This window comes from Cydia strobilella, chromosome Z (genome assembly GCF_947568885.1).
Source record: "Cydia strobilella chromosome Z, ilCydStro3.1, whole genome shotgun sequence".
NCBI lineage: Eukaryota > Metazoa > Arthropoda > Insecta > Lepidoptera > Tortricidae > Cydia > Cydia strobilella.
Window position 1 is genome coordinate 16,557,022 of NC_086068.1, and position 24,138 is coordinate 16,581,159.

A 24,138-nucleotide genomic window follows, 5' to 3' on the forward strand; every position below is an offset into this window, starting at 1 on the left:
TATAATATTAGTATGGATATAGGTTACATATAGGTATATATATAAACTTCTTTACTTCAACAATAAAATTCTATAGGTTTTTTGCAATCATGTTCTCTTATTTTTAAACCAATTGTAGTCATATTTTGACGTATTTTGCATCCGTCTGCCGCCAATTAGGTATACAGGCTGATCAATCCAATTGGGTCAGTAGGGAGAAGTCAGAAACTATTAGAGATAGCGACATCTGTTCTTAGGAACTAGGAATCATGGCTTCGATTTTAGATTTAATAATAATGGCATTCAATTTGTTTTTAGGGTTCCGTACCCAAAGGGTAAAAACGGGACCCTATTACTAAGACTCCGCTGTCCATCTGTCCGTCTGTCTGTCACCAGGCTGTATCTCATGAACCGTGATAGCTAGACAGTTGAAATTTTCACAGATGATGTATTTCTGTTGCCGCTATAACAACAAATACTAAAAACAGAATAATATAAATATTTAAATGGGGCTCCCATGCAACAAACGTGATTTTTTTGCTTTTATTTTCCGTAATGGTACGGAACCCTTCGTGCGCGAGCCCGACTCGCACTTGGCCGGTTTTTTTTTAAGCGCTGGTGGCCTAGCGGTAAGGGCCTGCGAATGTTTTTCGAAACCTATGTAGGTACGAAATATCTTTGATATTTACCAGTCGCTTTTCGGTGAAAGAAAACATCGTGAGGAAATCGGACTAATCCCAATAAGGCCTAGTTGGAAGGTCAGATGGCAGTCGCTTTCGTAAAAAATTGTTCCCACGTCAATTCCTGGGATTGGTTGCCAAGCGGACCCCAGGCTCCCATGAGCCGAGGCAAAATGCCGGGACAACGTGAGGAAGATGATGATGGCATTCAATTTTTTCTAATTTTTCATTATACAAACAAATACTACACGCGATTACATAAATAGTACAGCGGCTCGGCCAGATGGCCTAAAACACGATTCGATGTGACTGGACAGTATACTACCGACAAGTGGTATCGTTGTGTTCGGTAGACTCTACTGAGTACGAATTAAGAACTTGTCACTTTCTAAGAGTGTGGGGGGGATAGCCGTGACGTCACAAAATCGGCAGTACAAAGTTTTTAACTTTTTTCTTTTAAACATACCATGTGGGATACCTAATGAAAGGGCATTGTGAGTAGATTACAAATATATAACATAGTCTAACATTTTCACTAGTTGGTCTAACAAATTATTAGAAAATGATCAAAATCGCTACGCAAAATGATCGCTGCGTGACGTGTTTAGGGAAAAGCGCTTTTTGACACTTACCGGCATTTATATATTAGAATTAAGTCTATTTGTAAAAAATCACCCTGAACATTTCACAAAGCGCTCATGCAAAGATAATATTAGATCGCAATATAAATATAATATGGTACTTCCGAGAGTTAGCACTTTAATATATAAAAAAAGCAATTCATATCCGCTATTAATGTCTTTAATCATCTGCCTAATGAAATAAAAAGCCTCGAAGGAAATACTTTTAAAAGATGCTTAAAAAACTTTTTAATAGACAGAGTCTTCTATAACCTAAAATAATTTTATAACTGTAAACCTAAATGTATATTAAAATTTAGTTTAAGATTACTTAGTTTAAGATAAAATAATTTGTATGCCCGAAAAGGGTAAAACTGTTGATACCCATAAAAAAATGTACCTAGCTATACTTCTTGTACCTACACAGTTTGAACAATAAATGTTTCTGATTCTGAAAAATTTTACAATTCAGAGTTGACTTTGAACTGCTCTAAATTGAATATGGCTTAATGGATTAGTCCAAATATTATACAATATGACTGTGAATATCCTTTATATCATGTCTAAAAATAATTAACCTGATATATCCAAAAATAAGAAAATGGCCTGGCCGCTGTATTAAAAAAATATTGACCAGCTTCGATTCCCGGTTATGTATGAGAGTTTAAAAAAACACCGAATGTCATTATTATTAAATCTAAAATCGACGCCATGGTTCCTAAGAACAGATTTCGCTATCTCTCATAGTTTCTGGCTTCTCCATACTAACCCATTTGGATTGATCAACCTGTATAAATATAATATACTAGTTGTTGCCCGCGACTTCGTACGCGTGGATTTGTAACATTATGCAGCAAAAGATATCAGTAGGGACGGTTAATCATTTGTCAATAATTATACAACGCATAAAATTTGTCTTTCACAAAGTACGAAGTAGAAAAAAAAATTTCTCGATATAACCTATATATATAACCCCTACAAATTTTCAACCCCTTTTTTAACCACTTTACGGGATGCATTTTTAAAAACGCTGAAATTACTTTTCTTGTATTCTAATAATATGCCTTTAAACAAAATCTTGTCCCGCACTCAAACAAATGTTTGATCTCCATACAAACTTTCAACCCCCTTTTCACCACCTTGGAGGATGAATTTTCAAAAACGCTAAAAGTTTCTAATTCTAGCTTAAAATAAAATTTGAACCCTATACAAACTTTCAACCCCTTTAAAGGGTGAATTTTTAAAATCGCTAAAATTACTTTTCTGCTATGCTAATAATATACCTTTATACAAATATTTAAGTCCCGTACTCAATAAAATGTTTGATCTCCATACAAACTTTCAACTCCCTTTTCACCATTTTGGGGGATGAATTTTTAATAACGCTGAAATTAGTTTTCTTGTTTTTTTAATATAATACCTTTGTGAAAAGTTTCAAGTTCCTAGCTTATAATAAAATTTGAACCTCAAGACAAACTTTCATCCCCTTTTTAACCCCCGGTAGGGGTTACATTTCCAAAAACGTCGAAACCTTGTTTTTGGTAAGGTAGCTTGTTTGTGTTTGGCTATCTTTCTAAGAAGTTTCAAAGCATTTGTAATGGTTTCAAACTTTCGACCCCTTTTGAACCCTTTTAGGTAATGAATTTTTTAAAACGCTGAAATCACTTTTCCTGTATTCTAATAATATGGCCATATACAAAGTTTTAAGTCCCGCATTTGATAAAATTTTTGATCTCCATACAAACTTTCAAGCCCTTTTTCACCTAAAAAAAGGCTGAAATTAGTGTTCTCGTTTTTTAATAATATATATTTTACCCAAAGTTCGAATTCATAGCTTAAAATAAAACTTGAACCTCATATAAACTTTGGACCCTCATTTCATCCCCTTAGGGGATGAATTTTGAAAAATCCGTTCTTAGTGCATACTAACGTTATATAAACTACCTATTGTGAAAAATTCAGCTCTCTAGGTCCAACGGGTTGGGCTGGGCGTTGATTTAAGTGAATCAGTCAGTCAGTCAGGACTTTTACGTTTATATATATAGATTAGTATCAGGCAAATAAGACCCAAAGCACTTACAACTGAGGTATGTTTACTGGAGGCATAGCTGTCACCGATATCAGGATACTGCCGAGAGCATATACCATTGACAGGTATAATATTGTTCTGAAAAGTAACATACAAAATATTATTTTGATCTCGTCGATAAAAAAACCGGCCAAGTGCGAGTCGGACTTGCGGTCCAAGGGTTTCTTGGAACTACAAATACATTACACAATTTAAACAATGTATTTTTTATGTGAAACGTGAGTGTAATTAGTCTTTAAATAACCCGTAGGGGTCGGATCAAAAACTAAGTAATTAAGTCCGACTCACGCTTGACTGCACATTTCTAATAGGTTTTCCTGTAATCTATAGATAAAGATCTATTTTGTGTATTTTTTTCAAAATCTTAGACCAAGTAGTTTCGGAGATAAAGGGTGGGGTAGGGGATGGTCATTTTTTGCCTATTTTCTTGAATAATTTCTAAATTGTTTATCCTAAAATTATAAAAAAATATATTTAAGATTTTCACAATGAGCTCTTTCATTTGATATATAACACGATATAGTTTGAAAACTTTATTTTTTAATTTTCTCATTTACCCCCCGAAAGTGGCCCCGTAATTCAGTAATATAATTCATTTGTTTACGTTACATGTCCGTCTTTGGGTCACAAACTTACATATGTATACCAAATTTCAACTTAATTGGTCAAGTAGTTTCGGAGAAAATAGGCTGTGACAGACGGACAGACAGACGCACGAGTGATCCTTTAAGGGTTCCGTTTTTTCCTTTTAAGGTACGGAACCCTAAAAAAGAATAATTGGCAACATACTTCCATCAATTCATGAGATGATACTTTCTGAGAGCAAATAGATTAGATAGGAACATTAGATAGGTAAGTAGTGCCTACTTATAATTTATCTGATGATGATAAGATTATGACATCCCAGTTCAAAATAGCCAGCCATTGTGTATGTATATGTAATTGAAAGCCATTCATGGATTTCAAGAGATAAAGAATTCTCGAAATCGGACAGTAAAGGACGGAGTTCTGATGTAACTCCCTCGTAATGTAAGTCGTTAAACAGCTATCACCGTCCGATTCAAGATCTATATTTGTGGCGTTTTTAACCAAAACCGTTGTCAATAAGGCGCTATTTCCATAAAGCTTGAATATAAAATCAATCTTATTGACAACCGAAAATGTGGTGCCTTCTAGTTGAATTATTGAGACAAAAGTGAGGCCCCATTTTCGCGAACGTCCATATCCTTGAGAAATCCGAACGAAATTATCTCGTGCGTCTGTTCTTGCTCGTCGCGTGTTTGGGTGTACCTACCTACAAATTAAAGTGTTTTTTTGTTTAATAATCGATACAGTAATAATAACCTGAACCGGCCGAGCCAGCCGTCCGCAATCATGGCGCCCAGCATCGGGAAGAAGTAGGCGAACATGGTGAACACGTGGTAGATGACCGTGGCGCCGTCGTCGCTGTACCCCAGCTTGTCGCGGAGGTACAGGGACAGGATCGCTAAAACGTTACTTCATATAATGTACAAGTTGCTGTAGGTACTTTTTAGGGTTCCGCACCCAAAGGGTAAAAACGAGACCCTATTACTAAGACTCCGCTGTCCGTCTGTCCGTCACCAGGCTGTATCTCATGAACCGTGAGTGCTAGACAGTTGAAATTTTCATAGATGATGTATTTCTGTTGCCGCTATAACAACAAATACTAAAAACAGAATAAAATAAATATTTAAGTGGGGCTCCCATAAAACAAACGCGTTTTTGTTGCCGTTTTTTGCGTAATGGTCCGTACCATTGGTACGGAACCCTCCGTGCGCGAGTCCGACTCGCACTTGGCCGGTTTTTTTCATACACGCAACGCAACACGCTTTGTTGCTGACTGCCTAAACCCGATGTGTGATTTTCCGTCTAAAGGAACTCCCTTTGGCCACCAGCTCCATACTGGCATATGTATAAGTGATATGTTGTAGGTCTATTAAAAAAAATAGATTGTTACGATATTGTGGCATACGAGTACAAGCGTATATGAGTAAGTGTATGAACCAAGAACATGAGATTTTAATTACATCCACTTAAATCCCAATTTTTTGCTTTTCAACATAGTTGTTGTACGTCGTCATTAGAAACAAATTAATATAGACAAATATAGCTGATCCGCAATTTTGTACAATTACGTCATTGATATTACAGTTCTACGAGTACACGTACGAGATAAATGATTCATCTTAATGTATGTGTTCTCTATATACCTACCCGTAATTAATTTATGAATGGCAGTCGAAATGGAAAACATTATGGCCAAAATACCCTTTTACGTTGGAAAGGCAAGGGTAGGCGATCGCTTAAAAATTAATGAGTCTACACAAATCGTTAGGTTTTGGTTACCAAGCAGACTTCGTAATAGTTTAGGATGCAACCAGCAAAGCGCTAAAATGCTGAGCTTTAACACTAATACAGTAAATCCTCGCTTAACCGGACCCTTGCCAATCCGGTGATTCCTGTAATCCGGATGGCCTCAGCGCGGGACTCAACCTTAAAATGGACTGAAAAAAAAACGATTGCTACAGTAGGTAGTGCCCAAATTATGTTTTCTCAAACATTATTTTATTTAAACATTAGCGTCTGTAATCCAGCTACTTACTTTAAGAAAAATCGTATAGACGAACCCATTCTATCATTCAGAAATACTACAAATTACTTACATATAAAAGTACCTACCCGCATTCAAGTGCACTTCATGTAATTACTTATATACAGCTTAGACGGCGCTTCCAAAAAATAAGGAGTGCGTTTAAACCCCGTACGAAACATCTTTCGTACCTACTTACTTACCAGTTGCTCTTTACATTCGATAAAGGAAAAAATCGCAAGGAAAGCGGGATAATCCTTGGTATTTATTAGGCATAATCATTAGGTACCTATACAAATTCTTGGTATTAGGTTGCTTAAAGCAAACGCCGGACTCTTTTAGGATACAATTAGGAAAGCGGTAAGATGAAAACTCGGGGTGAAAAATCACGGGTTTGTTTACTACATATAAATTTATAAGAATATTTAAATTTCTATTAAATAAATAAAAACCACACACGTAAATAATACGTAAGTACCTGTACCTACCTACATATCCGTGCAACAATACTGATGAAAACATGTTTATTATCAATTATGTTAATGTTGATTACTATTTCCTATGCAAGGCTACTCTCCAACAATGCAACTACAAATATACTAAAATATCATGGAAATCGACTTTTTCTTCCATGAGTTAATTGTTTGGCAGCTATAAACACAACAATGTACAATTATTTATACCTGCAAGTACAGCTAGATTATCTTTACTTGGGGAATCACACTTTAGATTCTTTAGAAGAATAAATAATAATAATGACGTATATACATGAAGTCCAATAACCGTAAAACACTCGAACTCGTTTTCTGATGTCTCAAGTACATACTTTATGTAGTATATTTAAAAGTGTGTTACAATGATAAGTAACACCTACTTAATATTAATCAGATTCAACTCAACTTGATAACGAAGCCTTGCATTTAGAATTTAGACGCAGTATTGTGGTATTTCGAATGTACCCATTAATGATATTAATATGACTTCGATATGATATGAGTGATTAACTTTGTTGGCGAAATTATGGCGTAAATGTTTATATAGTTTGACTAGAAACTCGTTTTTAGTAGGTTAAAAAAACGTACGAGTATATATATATATACATGACTTAGCTGCAAGTGATAAGATTAATAAAGATTAACGTTAGGAAAATTAATAAGTAGAGAGTAACCTACTTGTGCAGATATGCCGCGTACATCACTGGATGGGTATGATTATTTTGTTAAAAAGTTTCATGCTGTTAACATAGTGTTCTGACACCAAAAAATCGGTCTTACGATTATTTAATCTAAGTAATACATTCTGATAGACCGCGGGCCAGGAACAGATTTCCATGACCAATCGCCTCCCGGCCAAAAACTCGTATAGTGGTTAACGCAGTGGTTCCTAACCTTTTTAGTACTGTGACCCCTTTGACTAACTAGGGAACTCGATTTTACCCCTCCTCCATAATCATTAATATTTTTTCTAATAGATAGGTACCCCCGTAAAATACCAATTTTACCCCCACGGGGGTAATTACCCCCAGGTTAGGAATCGCTGGGTTAACGGCTATGTATGATGAACCCTCGTGAATGTCAGCTGCCGCTCCGTTGGTGGGTTGAGGAATGGCAGCATAATTTTTTTTTTTGTTATTGCCTCCCGCTTGATACTTTGTCAGATGATAGTTTAGATGTTATTGTGCATAAACAAAATCGTCAGCCGATTGTATCGCTGTGAAACGACCGTCAGCTGGTCACATGAACATGTAAAAAAAAAGTTTTCAGTCATCGGCGTCATCGCCTCCCGTTTGATACTTTGTCACATGATTGTTTAGATGTTATTGTTAATAAAACAAATCGTCAGCCTGTTGTATCGCGGTGGAAAGACCGTGTTACGCGTTTCGGTAGCTGCCATTCCTCAACCCACCAACGGAGCGGCAGCTGACTTCACGAGGGTTCATCATATATAGCCGTTAACCGCTATACGAGTTTTCGCCCGGAAGGCAATGACTGACGAAATTTGCGCCTGGCTCGCGGTCTATGATGCTTACCGAGAGATAACAAAACATGAGGTTATTATGTGCGAGTACGTATGTATCTGTACACAGATATACAGCTATACATAGCTACACATATGTTGATTTATGTACCGACAGTGTTTAGGTCCAAGAGGAGCGGAGGGATCGTTTACCTACTACCTAAATACTTACGTTACATGACGGTGTTCTAAAGTTCTAAAACAATAAAAATACCTAATAAATTAGGATAAATCTGCTTTTAATTTAGGATTTTTAGAGAGGTTACCACATATTTGTTAAAATCAGACCCACGATTGACACGATTGATATAGCACAGCGTTTCTCTAACTGGGGTTCCTGAACCTGCGGAGGTTAGTCAGAGATTTTTAAGAGTTCGTGAAAAGGCACATAACGGGTAACTGGTTCAAATCCGAATTAATAAAAGGTTTACAATTTTTTTATATTGAGTACCTTTCATCCCATAGAACGAGAATCTTTCACATAACTCGTTGGTTACTATGAATCCCACGGCCTTTGGATAGGGTAGTTTCTGAAATGAAAAAAAAAAAAAAAACTGTCAGAATGTATACATTTTTATGCTTACATACACAGAACAATGGTGCTGGGAGATTTAGGAGCCGTGCATGGAGTATAATCTAACACGTAAAAGCCCTTTCGAAATGGGGTACCTACATGTATCAGAGGGTCTCTATTGTTTGACATAATTATTGAAAGTCATAATGTAATGATTGTCATATTATCATTAGTCATAATTTGTTTTTTCTCAGAAACGCGTAACTTTTCAGGATTGCGATAAAACAAACCTAATCTAACCTAACCTATCTATAGGATAACCCAAAGAAAATCCTGAAAAGTTAACGGTTTCAGAATTATGACTAATGATAATATGACAATCATTACATTATGACTTTCAATAATTATGTCAAACAAAGGGACCCCGTATCAGATGTTCACAACTTCAGATCTGTTAAAAATAACAGCGAATTTAGCAGTAACTTATAATATAAGTTATAAGTACATTTAGATAATATATGAGTCTTCAAACTCTGGTAAATCCAACTGTCAGATTATGCGATTTAAGGTAAAAGGGTAGATATTTGCTGAGAGGGTTCAATGGATTTCCCCGAGTTTTTTAAAGTTAAGTGACACATATACTGGGTCCAAATATATATTAAGTATTCAAAAGTTCAACATAAAAAAAACATTAAGTAAGAATAAGACACAGATAAGTTATATAATATACATATCATAAATATGTAATAGTACCGTAAAATGGGGTGAGTTGGAAGAAAACTGACATTCAAACCTCGATAACATTTTATTTTTACATATGCAAACTGAATGGTGTATATTATAATATAAGTGTTCCGGACGTTTGTATTTTAGTTTTTATTTTATGTTGGGTAGTTCCATTTCATAACTGATGATAAACAGGAAACCCCACCTCACCCCGTAGACCCTCGTAATTGGGGTGAGATGGGTTTTCATACAAAGGTGATTTTGTAAGATTGTTGGATCGTTTTTTTTATTATGAGTATTACTATAACTCCATTTTAAATTGGAATACATTTTTTTTGTAGCAGTAGCCTTAAAATTCCATCTCACCCCCCTTTCAGACCTTCTCTCCCTGTCGTCAAGCTCACTATACTTATTAACCTATCGAATGAGCTGATGCCTTTACTGATACTGGAAAAACGATATGTAAACATACTACATACCTATACGAGGCCTGGACGTTAGTGAGATGACGATAATTCATTGCTGGTGTCCTACTTTGTTACCTACTTATAACATAAGTAAGTTACACCTGATTATCCATCTGGTTACTTGGGCTTTAGTCGCCTCCAACCTCCCCTTATAGCGACCCCTTTCCGCACACTAAGTTTACCTTAAGTTCATATGATGAGTGGTTACACTTTCTCGTAACTACAATGTGTTCTATAATTCTAAATTACTAATATCTTGGGACGAAACCCTTCGTATAATTATGATTGAACTTCACTTACATTAGCCATGAACAATTCCCTCGGATCACTGTTGACACTCTGAATACTGATATCACAATGAATGTTAGTTACAATCTACAAGAGACACCTCATTATTCTAATAACACCCTAAGAAAGTACTTGAATAGATCCTAAAGCAAATATCACTCTTCCCGTAGCTTTGTTCGCACACAACCTCCTTTTCTCACTGTCGTTAGCGCGTATACCTTCTTGTCTTACCCTCAAAAATCACAACAACCTAGAAGCGGTTATTTTACTTAAACGTAAATCGCTCGTAGCCATCTACTCCATGACGTTGGCAGCTATTAGCCGATTCGCGATATTCGCGACACTCTCCATTCATAACCCAACTCTCCCCGCGAACCCTACTCACCACATTTTACGGTACCGATTAAAATTTCACTCTGTTCTTGTATTATACTCATCTGTTAGAATTCGTAAAAAATGACCATCAACCTTCAGTCACGCATGGCCGACAAGCCTGAAGGTAAGTACCTGGGTAATAAGGCTAAGACATTGTATCCTCGACATACTTACTTTGTTTATTTTTTACTTCCTAAATTTTGAGTCGTCTGCCCCTAACGATTCTAAAAATGCCTACATTTCGATTTTAAATAAGTGGAGAGCGTTGGGTCCGTCGCGAGAAAGTGACAATATGGAACTCTGGTAGCTAGCCGGTTTTATGACTGAAATTTGTACCCTTATGGTATATTTACTCGTAATATTTTAGCCGTGACGTTGCTATCACAAAGATTGCGGAGGCCCACGTCATCTTCTGTTACGTTCGCGAGTCAAATTCAACTTTCAGCTGTAGATTTTGTACAGTAACTGTCCGTGCTCTAACTTTAGTACCTACTGCGCCTTACTGTCTATATCCCATCAAAAACATAAATGTGAAACGAGAGCCAAGTTCAATATTAAGAATATGCGTCGTTGTTGACTTCGCCGGAAAAATAATTGAGATCTATATGGGTGCCAAGACTGCCAAGTTCTAGTTCGCTTGGGATGTAGTTAAAGTTCAGGATTTGACTTGGCTAGTTTTGACGTACACGCTATATTATATTAGTTATGTTACTTTTCTAAAATTTAGTTTGTTGGTATAAAAACTAGCCAAGACAGATACTGAACTTTAATTACCTATCTACATCCCAAGCGAACTAGAACTTGGCACCCATATAGATCTTAATTCTTTTTCCGGTGAAGTCAAAAACAACGCATATTCTTAATATTAAACTTGGCTCTCATTTCACATTTATGTTTTTGATAAGATATCATTACTTTTTGTACAGTATTCATCATAGTTGATTTCGGAACATATTTATTTATTACTTTGCACTTTCTAGATGGACTTGTTAGGCAAATCATTCATAATACTTATTGCACTGAGAGGGTTATTCCCACTAGTTACCACCAAGTTGTTACCAGGGGTAACTACTGGGAAACCGAACCAAACTGAGGTGGTGGTAACTACTGGGATTTTTTTTTCAGTAGTTACCACTAAAATTTTGTTACATTTCAATACTAACAAAAACAGTATAAATAGTACTGTATAAATATAGAGTACTTTAATAAATAATTATAAGTCGATTAGTGTTTCTTAGTGTGCCTTAAAATAGATTAAAAATAAAAACAGTTTTACCGGTACAGGTGCAAAACCAAAATAGTCAAGGAGAAATTAAGGAGGAGGATAATTTAATCTTAATTTAATTTTATATTTTGTATTTGTATTTTTAATAATTATTGGGTATTTGAAATGTGTTGATTTTTTATATTGTTTTATTTTATTTTAATTAATAATTATTTGAATGAATTGAATATATTATGTCAATCCAATTATGACGTGTAATATGAAATATTATTATAAAAAATTGAAGTCGGTTAATAAATGAGTATGAGTATGAAATTTATTTGGATGAAATTTATTATATTAATTGTAATTTGAATTAATTATACTATTTTTTATTACTTTAAGGCAGTTTACTGGAAAACTGGAACACTAATCGACGTATCATTATTTATTAAAGTATATGGGTGGATGAAATCACAAAAAAAACACCAATTTTTTTAATGTTTAATTTAACACGAGTCTAGCTGTCTAAAGTAATAGGGGGCTGTATATTGAGGAAATTTATGCCATTTATACAATCATTTGTTAAGCCACAAATTTGAAGTTATCGCTTTCGGAAAATAAAAACGCAAAATGGTGATAACAAACATGGTATGGTAATGCCTCTTTTCTAGACGGTAATGATACTGCATGTACGGTAATGACGATTTGGGAACTAATTTATGTATGTATTAAAAACGTATAAAAAATAACAAAAACTTTTTTTTATTGTAAGGATTTAGAACTTTATTAAACATTACAAATAACATGTTTTGAACATGAGACTAGCTGCATGAATTATTTTCAGAAAGTTATAAAAAAATATATTTGTATTTATAATGTATTTGTATTGTATGAATTTAAATAATTTATATTCCGAAAAGGGCAATTTATGTATTATTATTTTGTTTGGGTTTTTTTCAATGTTAGATCATATTATCAATATTGTACTCTTATTATCAGTTTGAACCCGCATCTTCTTTTATCTACTGCATAACTTGGTATTTATATCATATTAGAAAATTGCTGACTTACCAATGAGCTTCATTTTTATGATATATTACTTTTTTAGGGTTCCGTACCTCAAAAGGAAAAAACGGAACCCTTCTAGGATCACTCGTGCGTCTGTCTGTCCGTCTGTCACAGCCTATTTTGTCCGAAACTACTAGACCAATTAAGTTGAAATTTGGTACACATATGTAAGTTTGTGACCCAAAGACGGGCATGTGACGTAAACAAATGAATTTTGAACATGGCGCCACTTTTGGGGGGTAAATGAGAAAATAAAAAAAATAAGTTTTTAAAACTATATCGTGTTACATATCAAATGAAAGAGCTCGTTGTGAGAATCTCAAATGTATATTTTTTTCGTAATTTAAAATAAATAGTTTAGAAGTTATTTAAGAAAATAGGAATAAAATGACCATTTCCCCCCTTTGTCTCCGAAACTACTGGGTCTAAAATTTTGAAAAATTACACAATATACTTCTTTACCTATAGATTACAGAAAAACCTTATAGAAATATGCAGTCAAGGTCGAGTCGGAATTAATTACTTAGTTTTTGATCCGACCCCTACCGATTTTTTAAAGACATTTCACTTACGTTTCACATTAAAAATACATTGTTAAAAATTGAACCTGGCCGGTTTTTTTGATAATATGATTCATTACATAAATTTGTAATTTTTGCTTGTTTTATAAATACTATATATATTATGTTTAATAGCTAAACGTATATACAATTAGTGTTTTATAAGTTGCAAGTTGCAAGATCCCTACTTTTAATGCGAAATAAGTTACAAAGTGTTGGGTATTGGGTCCGGTGACTACCCAATGGTATAATTATTAATTGCTGTAAATAAATATATACATTAATTAATGTAATATTATCAAAAAATATAAGGCCATTACGATAGTAAGCCAGTACTGACTTTTTTTTATTTTTTTTATTTTTTTAGTAGATGTTTCTTGTTTAAATACAATATTTTATATGCTTTTAACCCTGGACCGAATGATAATAACTCGACATTATTAAAAAAACATGTATGTTCCAAGTGGCCTAAATTTTGCCTACTTAGTCAAAATATTATTTAAAACCTAACCATCCTCTAGTGTGAAATAAATAGATATCTTTTTCTACATTTATAATAAGGTAAACATTATATAGTGTTAGCAGACATAGAGAACGTTTTTCAAACATACAGCTTAATTTTATAATGAATTATAGTAAAATAACTAGAAAAGTTTCTGAGAACCGTCATCACCATACACATGAAATTATCACCGGTCGTCATTTTTTCCCGGTGATGATTGGTATTGTGTTTACGATTTAAGAGTTTCTTGTTTTTATTTCTAGAATACGAATAATAGTAGTTAATGTCTATGCTACACAATAAACTTCATGTAGTTTTCCATTCATTACAGTAATTATTTCTAATATATCATTCGTATCTTCTTTAAACCAAAGCATAACGGTGATGATGCTCTGTTGTGACAAACTATGTTTTACAAATTTATTACTTATATTTCTCACGATTCAATCATGTGAATTTAGTGATATCATTTTTTGCATTTTATACTAAAGTGAAAAATAGGGCAAGGAGCTTTAGCGGTATTTTGTGTATACGGAGATAAGCTCACATTGTCATTACCATGACGGTGTTGACGAATATTAGTGACCAATTTTTAAATATTATTAAATGTATTTTAACGATGAAGGAATTATTGCATATTTTTCCATGTGTTAGACAACAACATGGAAAAGATATAAGTAAAAGAAAAACCGCAATCGTACAATAGGTATGCGATAATTTTCACCGGAAACAAAAAGGTCCAGATTTTTCCGGCAGACGGTGATGATTTTAGACACGTGAAACATTTAATATAAAAAAAAACTTAAGTTATTGGAGATGGTCATTGAAGGAACATTGAGATAATACTTAAAAACATATATATACATTTTAAAAAATTCGGTTAGCATAATTCTAAATGTCTCTTTCAGCTCTCAAAGCTGGTCCCAGGCTACTCTGCCTATTAATTATGGTGGCCTGGGCATTCGCTCTACGGGCGATCTGGCTCTCCCCGCTTTTCTCTCGTCTGTCCACAGCGTCGCCCATCTCATCCGTGGCATTCTTAATGTCACCAATCCCACGGGTGTGGTAGTGGCGAGCTTGGCAGATGCAGAGTCAACTTGGAGTGCTGGAAATCCCGGCGAGAGCCCACCTACCGAAAAAGCCAGCCAAGCAGTCTGGGACCTGATAAAAATAAAAACAACCCACAAATCCCTTTTGGACAATAGTTCGAACCCCTGCGAACGCGCTAGACTGCTCGCAGTATCGGAACCCGAGTCAGGGCATTAGCTGCGCGCCTTGCCGTCGCGGAACATTGGTTCCCTTTTGGACCCGGCGTCACTGCGCGTAGCCGTATGCCTCAGGTTAGGTTTAAAAGTCTGCGAGCCACACGCTTGCTCCCGCTGCAGAAGCCATGTTGACGCTTATGGGCACCACGGACTCCACTGCCAGTCAAGCGCGGGCCGATTTTATAGACACACGGCTCTAAACGATCTAATCCGCAGAGCACTCGGTACCGTCTCCATACCAGCAACCCTGGAGCCAGTTGGTCTATCTGCGGCGGATGGCAAAAGGCCCGACGGCTGCTCGCTCATACCTTGGGTCCTGGGGCGGCCCCTGGCGTGGGATGTAACATGCGTTGACAGGCTGGCCCCATCTCACGTCCGGCGCTCTGCCAGGAAGCCAGGGTCGGCAGCAGACGACGCCCAAATTGCCAAGTGCCGCAAATATGCATTTCTAAAAACTAATTATGTATTTGCGGCACTTGTGATTGAAACTTTCGGTCCTTGGTCGTCAGACACCAGAAAACTAGTAAAAGAAATTTCTACCAAACTAGTCTGGGTGTCTGGCGACCTACGAGCTGGCGCATTTTTTGCGCAGAAGCTCAGCCTCACTGTGCAGAGGGGGAACGCGGCCAGTGTCCTGGGAACAATGCCTCAGGCTAATTTAGGTTTAGATTTAGTTTAATCACTGTTATTTGTATGTATAAGCTATGTTATTATTTACAAGTTAACGTTTTATAAAAACATATAAAAAAGTTGCAACTCGCACAACCTACTAGTTTTTTTAATAAAGACCACCGGAAACCTTTTCGCCGGATTTTGAAATCCACCCATATACTCTATATTTATACTATGTTTATTCAGATCAGATGAATAAAATACTAATATGCTAAACTTAATAAGTATTGACCTGTAACTTCTCTTCTTGTCATGACGTAAGTGCCACGAAGATACGCCCTTTCGCTTGTATGGCTTTTTCATATTAGGGTCTATTGTTTCCCATATAGTTTTAAGTCATAATGTATTGTTTGTCCACATTTTCGTTAGTCATAATTTGGTTTTTCTCAGAAACGCGTAACTTTTCAGGATTGCATAAAACAAAACAAACCTAACCTAACCTATCTATAGGATAACCTGAGGAAAATCCTGAAAACTTAACGGTTTCAGAATTATGTCTATAATGATAATATGACAATCATTACATTATGACTTTCAATAATTATGTCAAACAAAGGGACCCCTTTTTCATATCGTATGAAGATACGCAACCCTCCATTATGCGTGGCCCGTCACTCAACTGGCCGGTTCTTTCTCCTATACTGTAGAACCATTCATATCTGTAGATAATTTGACTAATAATCTATGAATTTTAGCTCATAAGTATCAAGTAAGGTATCATTTACATTTATTTGAAAAGAGAGAACTTATACCTATAAAATAATTGTCTTATATCAAAATATCACGACCATTCGTTCCACGTGTCGGTTCCACCACCATTCCACCTACATTACGTCTTCAAACCGAACACAATAAAAAATGCAACAATAGCACACAACGATTTATGGTCTGAATGACAATATAAAAAAGTAATTTGTACTTAGTGAATATGACATGGGATGTCAATGTATAGTATGGAATCCGGTCATTGATTAATTCAATAAACCGAAGGACAAAGGAATTAGGTACCGGTACTGTCGTGAACGTATAACAGTACCGTCACCGTACACAATACAAGTTCGCGTGACGACTTAAGTACCTACTCAAGATAAATGATTGTAAATCCTAGCTACCCATACCTATATGTCGCCCGAGACTTAGTCCGTGTAGAGAAAACTATCGAAAAAAAAACTTTCAACCCCATTCACGCCCACTTAGGGGAAGAATTTCGAGACCCTTCTCTATGTGAAGCTCGAAATAATATTTGCGTTGTTGACTGACATATAAACTTAAGTGTTCCGTACCCCGGTCACTTTGAAATGCAGGGGCGACGTTGAAATTTTAGTTTTTAAAGCACAATATATTTATATGCGGGAAATAAATATAAATTCCAGTTCCCGTAAATAATGAATAATGATAATTCTGTGGCCGTTATAAAACCATTAAAGTCCCCAAGTTTTCCTAAGGTCACCCCATTTTATGTTAGAGTCTGTTCGGAAAGAGAAGAGCCTAGCACAGTTACGTTACGGTACGGCAGCGCCGAAACTATATTTTCGGTAGTGCCCGACCGAAGTTTCGGTTTCGGCAGGTATCGGCATAAAAATCATGTTTCGGCCAAAGGTTCGGTTTCGGCAGAAAGCAGAGGAAACCCGTGTGTTTGGTTTCGGCCAAATATCTTGTTTCGGTCGGTCGGACACTAGTTTTTTTTGGTATGAACATACAGACCTACTCGCATGCTATACCTTATAGCTTTAACTGCGCCATTCCTTTACAGTAATAAATATAGTAGGTCGATTGCGAATAGTGCACGCCCGCCTGTGTGAATTGTTCTTGATAAAGCATCACTATTAATTAATGTCTAAGAATTCTTAAGAGTTGTTAACCCGAAGTGCCTGACTAGATATACTTACTCTAATATGAGGTAAGTTATAATTCAGATTCACAGTTTCACCTAATTTCATTACCTCAATTGACTTAAATCAATTTATACGTTAAATAGTTCAACTCGTTAAACTTTTTGATTGATGCGCGCGACGAGTTCAGATTTTAGTAAATATAGTTTGTCAAAGGACTGTCTCATTTCAAACATAGACAGAGAGAATCATACTATCTTTGTCTTACACTAGTACTAGCACCCGAAAGAAAAGGATGAGTATAGTTTTTTTGTTATTATTTACTGACAATTTGGTTTGACCAATATTTAGATTTTGAATAACGGCAGTAATTCGTAGATATTTTGTTTTGACTGTTTCTAAATAACTTACTGCGTTCTACTTTGTAGATAGGTAGTTTAGTAGTATTGAGAATAATCTCTCAAGCTTCTTTTTATTTCCATAGGATATTTTAATCAGGATGCAATTTATCAGCCATGTATTTACACGCTTTTGCTTATATACCGTATCTACCCTAGTGAGGGTTCCGATGTCTAATTAAGCGAAAACAATTTCTATCCCAATGCTACAAAAAGCTAACACGACGGAACTGATCTGATGATACTGGCAAAAGGTTTCAACTGTTTCGAGTAGAGTGGGAGGTTGGCATAAGGAACTCTCCGAAGAAAAATGCAAGGGCAGGAATACAAGGTACTACTTAGTAACAAAGGCAATAACCGGAATTTGTTATTTAAAACAACACTTACTGACACACCAATTACCACAAAAAAATGTTGGCTAAATTTCGGGTTATTCCCAGTAACCACCAAATTTTTTTTGAGTTCAATACTAATAAAAACAGTGTAAATACTAAATATAGTATAAATGTAAAGTACTTTTTAATACAGTTGCTCAAAAAGTGCTACTTTTCGTGGCTGTTTAGCGTGCGGAAAGTTGGTTTTCGCGAACTAGTGCTTTTTAATTTTCTAATTTTTTTAAAATTATACTTGTTCCAATTCATGACTTATGTGTTTATATTAGTTTCCTTTAAACGTCGTAATCAACATAAAAACCTACTGGTAATGTAAGAATACGAAAAATATGCATATTCCATATTTTATTACTTACCTCTTCATCATTATAAGTATTATTTATAACATATTTATTTTTTAATGTTGAAAAACCGTTCTTAATAAGTTGTCTGAATGGAACGGAACGCCTGTCAAGGAAGAGGCGTATTTTCTTACTGCAAGAATGTTTTAAGTTTCCAAAGGCAACATTCGATATTGTTTTTATAAATATGCGATACACAAATAATTGTAAATAACGATATTTAGGTAATAATAGTACAATGTTTTAATATTTACAATTGTTTCTGTCTTACAGAACATGCATTTGAAAAAGAAAAACTTTCATTGGGTTCAATAATAATAACAAAATCTATTCTAGTCGAATAAAAGCTAGAAAAACACCTCTTCATAATGTCAATGTCAATGATGTCACAGAATTAATAATATAAAAAGATTCGAATTCCATTCCTTAATACTTGTTGCTTTTCTTATTTTTTCGCAACTGTATTAAAAAACGTCGTTCGATACACGTGCGGATATGTCATTCTTCACTCGTCCCGAGTCTTATATATCTCGGTACTCGTGAAGTAATGACATACTTTCCGCACTAGCATCGAAATGTACTATTAACTTTTTTTCCCAGTGTTTGCCACTGGTAAAAGGTGGGAAAAAAATCCCAGTAGTTATCTACCACTGGTAACAACTCCATGGTAACTAGTACTAAATTTCAAATATCTTGAAAAACCAGTGCATTAAATAATTTCACGGTTTAGACACTTGTTTTTAGTCACTCGCGCGACATGTTTCGGAGAACCTAGGTCTCCTTTCTCAAGCACAAACAGTGCGAGCAGGGTTCACGACGGCCGTATATCGCGTATACTGCGGCGCGTCGCGTCGCCCGCTGCGCGCGCGCGCGCGCGCCGAGAAAACCGGTTGAGGGAAAGATCTTGCGCTGTCGTTGTAGTGCTGTGTACTGTTAGTGCTTGAGAAAGGAGACCTAGGCTCTCCGATACATGTTGCGCGAGTGACTAAAAACAAGTGAGTCTAAACTTTGAAATTATTTAATGTTAGTATGTCACACAACACTCAACAGTTAAATTCGAAACCAGTGCATAGCGCTATAAAATATTGATTCGCAATAAAGTCGGAGGTTTTGTCATATAGGAGCAAGTTTTGCAAAAGAATACAACTTAAGGATTTCACTCGCCCACGCCTTGTTAGCTAAGAGAATAATTTGAGGTAACTTGGGTAATTTACGAAGAGACATTTATATACCCATTATTTTGGCAATTCCTACACAACAAGGTCATTTGTGGGTGTATTTGGCCTATAAATACAAGTGTTAACTTCTGACATTTAAAAGGTTTAAGTATAATTAGTTATTAAATTATACTTCGTTACGTAGGGTAGGTTGGTATAACGCTGCGCGGTCGATAAGAATGCGCATACGTCTTAACTCAGATGCAAAGCGAAGTTCGCAGCTAACTTCAGTGTTGTTTTGAAGTGTAATGGCGCCTGTTGTTGCTCCCGGAATTTATTTAGTTTGTTGTGAAAATACGACACACCAGGTGAGTTTTAAGTTTTTACCACGTTTTGATCTTATTTTTCTTCAATTTGGATATATTGTCATTAAGTAGGTTTACGTAAATTAAAAGTTGAGACCTTGAGTTTGCTTCGCGGAAACATCGACGAGTTTGATGGAGCGACGTTAGTTCGGGTGATTCGACATAGATGGCGTTACGTGGATGTTTTAGTGAAAGTGGACGACGGGTTTAAAACTGCGCAGTGTACCACCGTATAAAGCTGCGCGCGCACTTGTACACGGCCGGTGTAAAGCTGCGCGCGCAGTTTTACCCATCATTTTAAAGCTTTTGTGTTTTATTTGAATATGTCGTGAAAATTTTGAATAATAACGGGATATTTACCATGTGTATAACTGTTGAAGACCATGTTAGCTTAAAATCGTATATTTGTCGTGAAATATCAATATTTACGACTATTTCTTTTTACAGTATGACATCACGGAGAAAAAGAACAACAGAACGTGCTATTTGCCCCCCAGATATTATAGAAGCAGCACGTAAGCGTATTACAGATGGTGAAAGCAAAAGATCTGTGGCAAAAGATCTTGGTATGGCGGAGTCGACTTTACGTCTGAGATTAGGCAGGTCACATTCAGTAACCAGTCTTGGAAGGTACAAGTGTACATTCACCAGACAAGTGGAAGACGAGTTTGTTGATTATTTAAAGACGATAGATAATATGTTTTTTGGAATGACTCGCAAAGATCTAAGACGATTGGCATTCGACTACGCGGAGAAAAATAATATTTTGCATCGTTTTAACCCTGAGACCAAAATGGCTGGGACAGAATGGTTTCGTGGCTTCATGCGTAGACATCCAGAAATGTCATTAAGGAAACCGACTTCTACCAGTGTTGCTCGTGCCATGGGATTTAACATGCCTCAATGTGAAAGATTTTTTATAAATCTGTCTGCCTTGATGGATAGATATAATTTCTCTCCTATCATCATTCATCATTCGCTTGCCCTTGTCCCATTCACTTGGGGTCGGCGCAGCATGTCTTTTTCTTCCATACATCTCTGTCACCCGTCATCTCATCATTCACTTGCGTTAGTTTCATATCATCTTTCACACAGTCCATCCACCTTTTCCTCGGTTTTCCTCTCCTCGTACTTCCCTCCACATTCATTCTTAATACCTTTCTCGTCACATGACTTTCATCCCTCCGCATCACATGCCCGTACCATGCTAGGCGATTTGCCCTTACTTTTTCTGTTATGGGTGCAACTTTCAGGCTTCCTCTTATATACTCATTCCTTATCCTATCCATTCTCGTCACGCCACACATCCACCTTAACATTCTCATCTCCGCTACATGCAATCTCTTTTCATCCTTCACCTTTAGGGCCCAACACTCTGATCCATACATGACGACAGGTCTTATGATCGTTTTATAAATTTTACCCTTCAACCGAAGGGGCATACGGGCGTCACAAATGGTTCCCGTAACCTGTCGCCATTTCATCCATCCTGTGCTAATCCGGTTTTTCACGTCGCGGTCAATATCGCCATCGCACTGTACGAGCGAACCGAGGTACTTGAAGTCGGAGCAGACCGGCAATGTAACGCTATCGAGTTCTATGGCAGCAAAACTGGAGAGACCGCCAAAATCGCAGAACATGTGTTCTGTTTTAGATCTGCTGATCTTTAGGCCAACATTCTCCAATTTTTGCCGCCATTTCTCAAGTCTGCTCTGCACCTCTAGTTCGTTTTCACCTACAAGCACAATGTCATCAGCAAACAGCATACACCAAGGTGCCTCCTCCTGTATGTCCGATGACAGTGCGTCCATAACTAGCAGGAAGAGGTAAGGGCTTAAAGCCGATCCCTGGTGCAAGCCTACTGTGACACTGAACCTGTCGGTGGTGCCAGCTGCTGACCGGACGCGTGTACAACATCGGTTGTACATTGACCGGATTAGCTCCACATACTTCCCAGGCACGCATTTCTCTTTCAGAGCCCACCACAAAACCTCTCGGGGTACTCGATCGTATGCTTTTTCGAGGTCAACAAACACCATATGCAGGTTCTTTTTAGCATGTCTGTATTTTTCGCACATTTGGCGAAGTGCAAAAATGGCGTCTGTTGTACCTCTCCCCGGCATAAACCCGAACTGGTTTTGTGTTATATCACTCTCATCTCTCAGGCGTCTCTCTATCACTTTTTCCCATATTTTCATGCTATGTGACATGAGCTTTATTCCTCTATAGTTGTTGCATTCCTGTACATCCCCTTTGTTTTTAAAAATGGGCACCAGCAAACTGTCACACCATTCGTCGGGGATTGTTTCTTCATGCAACAACTTATTGAAGAATAAAGTCAGCCACATACATCCATCCTCACGCAATAACTTCCATACCTCTCCTGGTATATCATCTGGTCCTACAGATTTTCCATTTTTCATACTTCTCACAGCCGTTCTTACTTCATCCATACATATTTCTTTCACTGCACCCATATTTATCAGCCTGTGCTCTAGCACCCTGCCCCATTCATTTTCTTCATTCATCAACCTTTCGAAGTAGACTTTCCAACGTTCTTTTATCGCTTCATCTTTCGTAATCACCTTACCTGCATCATCTTTCACACATTTTATATGAGCCATATCCCGAGAACTTCTTTCTCTCGCTTTCGCTAGGCGGTACAGCTGCTTTTCGCCTTCTTCTTCCTAATGACATATATAATATGGATGAAACGGGCATATCTTCAGTGCCAAATAATCCTCCAAAAGTTATTACCACCAAAGGTAAAAAGGCTGTAAACAAAATTTCAAGTGGTGAAAGAGGTACTAATGTAACAGTAGTATCTGCAATGAGCGCCAGCGGGCATTTTGTTCCTCCAGCATTCATATTTGGACGAAAAAGGATGAAAGCCGAATTGCTCGACGATTCACCTCCTGGATCAATAGCAATGGTATCGGACACAAGTTATATTAACGCAGATTTATTTCTAGAGTGGCTATCACACTTCAAAGACCATTCAAAACCAACGAAGGAAAAACCTGTGCTGCTAATTCTTGATAACCACACTTCACACGCATCGATTTCAGCGATCGATTATTACCGGGAACATAATATTATAGCATTAACTCTGCCACCCCATAGTAGCCACAAGCTACAACCCCTAGATAGGGGGTTTCACGTTGCTTTAAAGCGATACTACGCTAATGAATGTGACAAGTGGCTAAGAAACAATCCTGGGAGAACTATAACTGTATTTCAAATGTGTAAAATCTTCACACCAGCTTATTTTAAAGCTGCGACCCCCGCATGCGCCGCTGAATGCTTTAAAACAACAGGGATATCGCCATATAATCCAGAGATCTTCACAGAAGCTGATTTTTTGGCTGCTTCAGTAACTGAAAGAGAAAACGAGGCTGATTTTCCTGGAGACAAAGAGACATGTCAAGCACAATCTGTTGACCCACCTATGCAACCGGAAACTGGCACATCTGCTTCACAAAAAACAACTGAAAATACACCTGTTTCAACATGTTCTCAGCAGGTTGTAAAAATATCTGATTTATCTCCTTTACCAAAGTCACAAGTGAAACGTTCATTTACACGAAAACATAAGCGATCGGAAGTAATTAGTAGCTCACCATACAAAAACGAAGTACAACGACAAATAGACGAAAAATTAAAGCCCGCAGTAAAGAAAATTAAGCTCGAACCAACTGTCAATACGTCTGGTAAAAGTATTGTTAAGCATAAGCCAAAAACAACCAAGAAAACTTTAAAGAAAGCAACACCAAAGTGTAAGAAAGTCAAAAAAACTTGGACGTGCCCGGGATGTGGTGAAATATATAAAGAGCCAATTATTGAAGACTGGATCAGGTGTATTGCTTGCGATGAGTGGTGGCATGAAAAATGCACAGCACATACAGGCGCAGATGCATTTACTTGTGACTTATGCCAATGATCGTAGCCTTTTTAGGTATCGCGCATTTTTACACCACCCGCGCATTCTTACATGTCTTGCTGCGCAGTTTTACA

At 36.7% G+C, this 24,138-nt stretch overlaps 1 protein-coding gene across 2 annotated transcripts in view; it reads right to left on the reverse strand.

Moving 5' to 3' along the window:
• The window catches only part of LOC134754234 (peptide transporter family 1-like), a 58,727-nt gene that overhangs the window by 17,753 nt on the left and 16,836 nt on the right, over nt 1-24,138 (reverse strand). For both annotated transcript variants that reach the window (XM_063690413.1, XM_063690414.1), the window contains exons 2-4: nt 8,447-8,525; nt 4,713-4,854; nt 3,360-3,446 (exon numbers count right to left, since the gene is read on the reverse strand). In XM_063690413.1, coding sequence (XP_063546483.1) covers nt 3,360-3,446; nt 4,713-4,854; nt 8,447-8,525 — 308 coding nt within the window. The remainder of the gene's footprint in view (nt 1-3,359; nt 3,447-4,712; nt 4,855-8,446; nt 8,526-24,138) is intronic.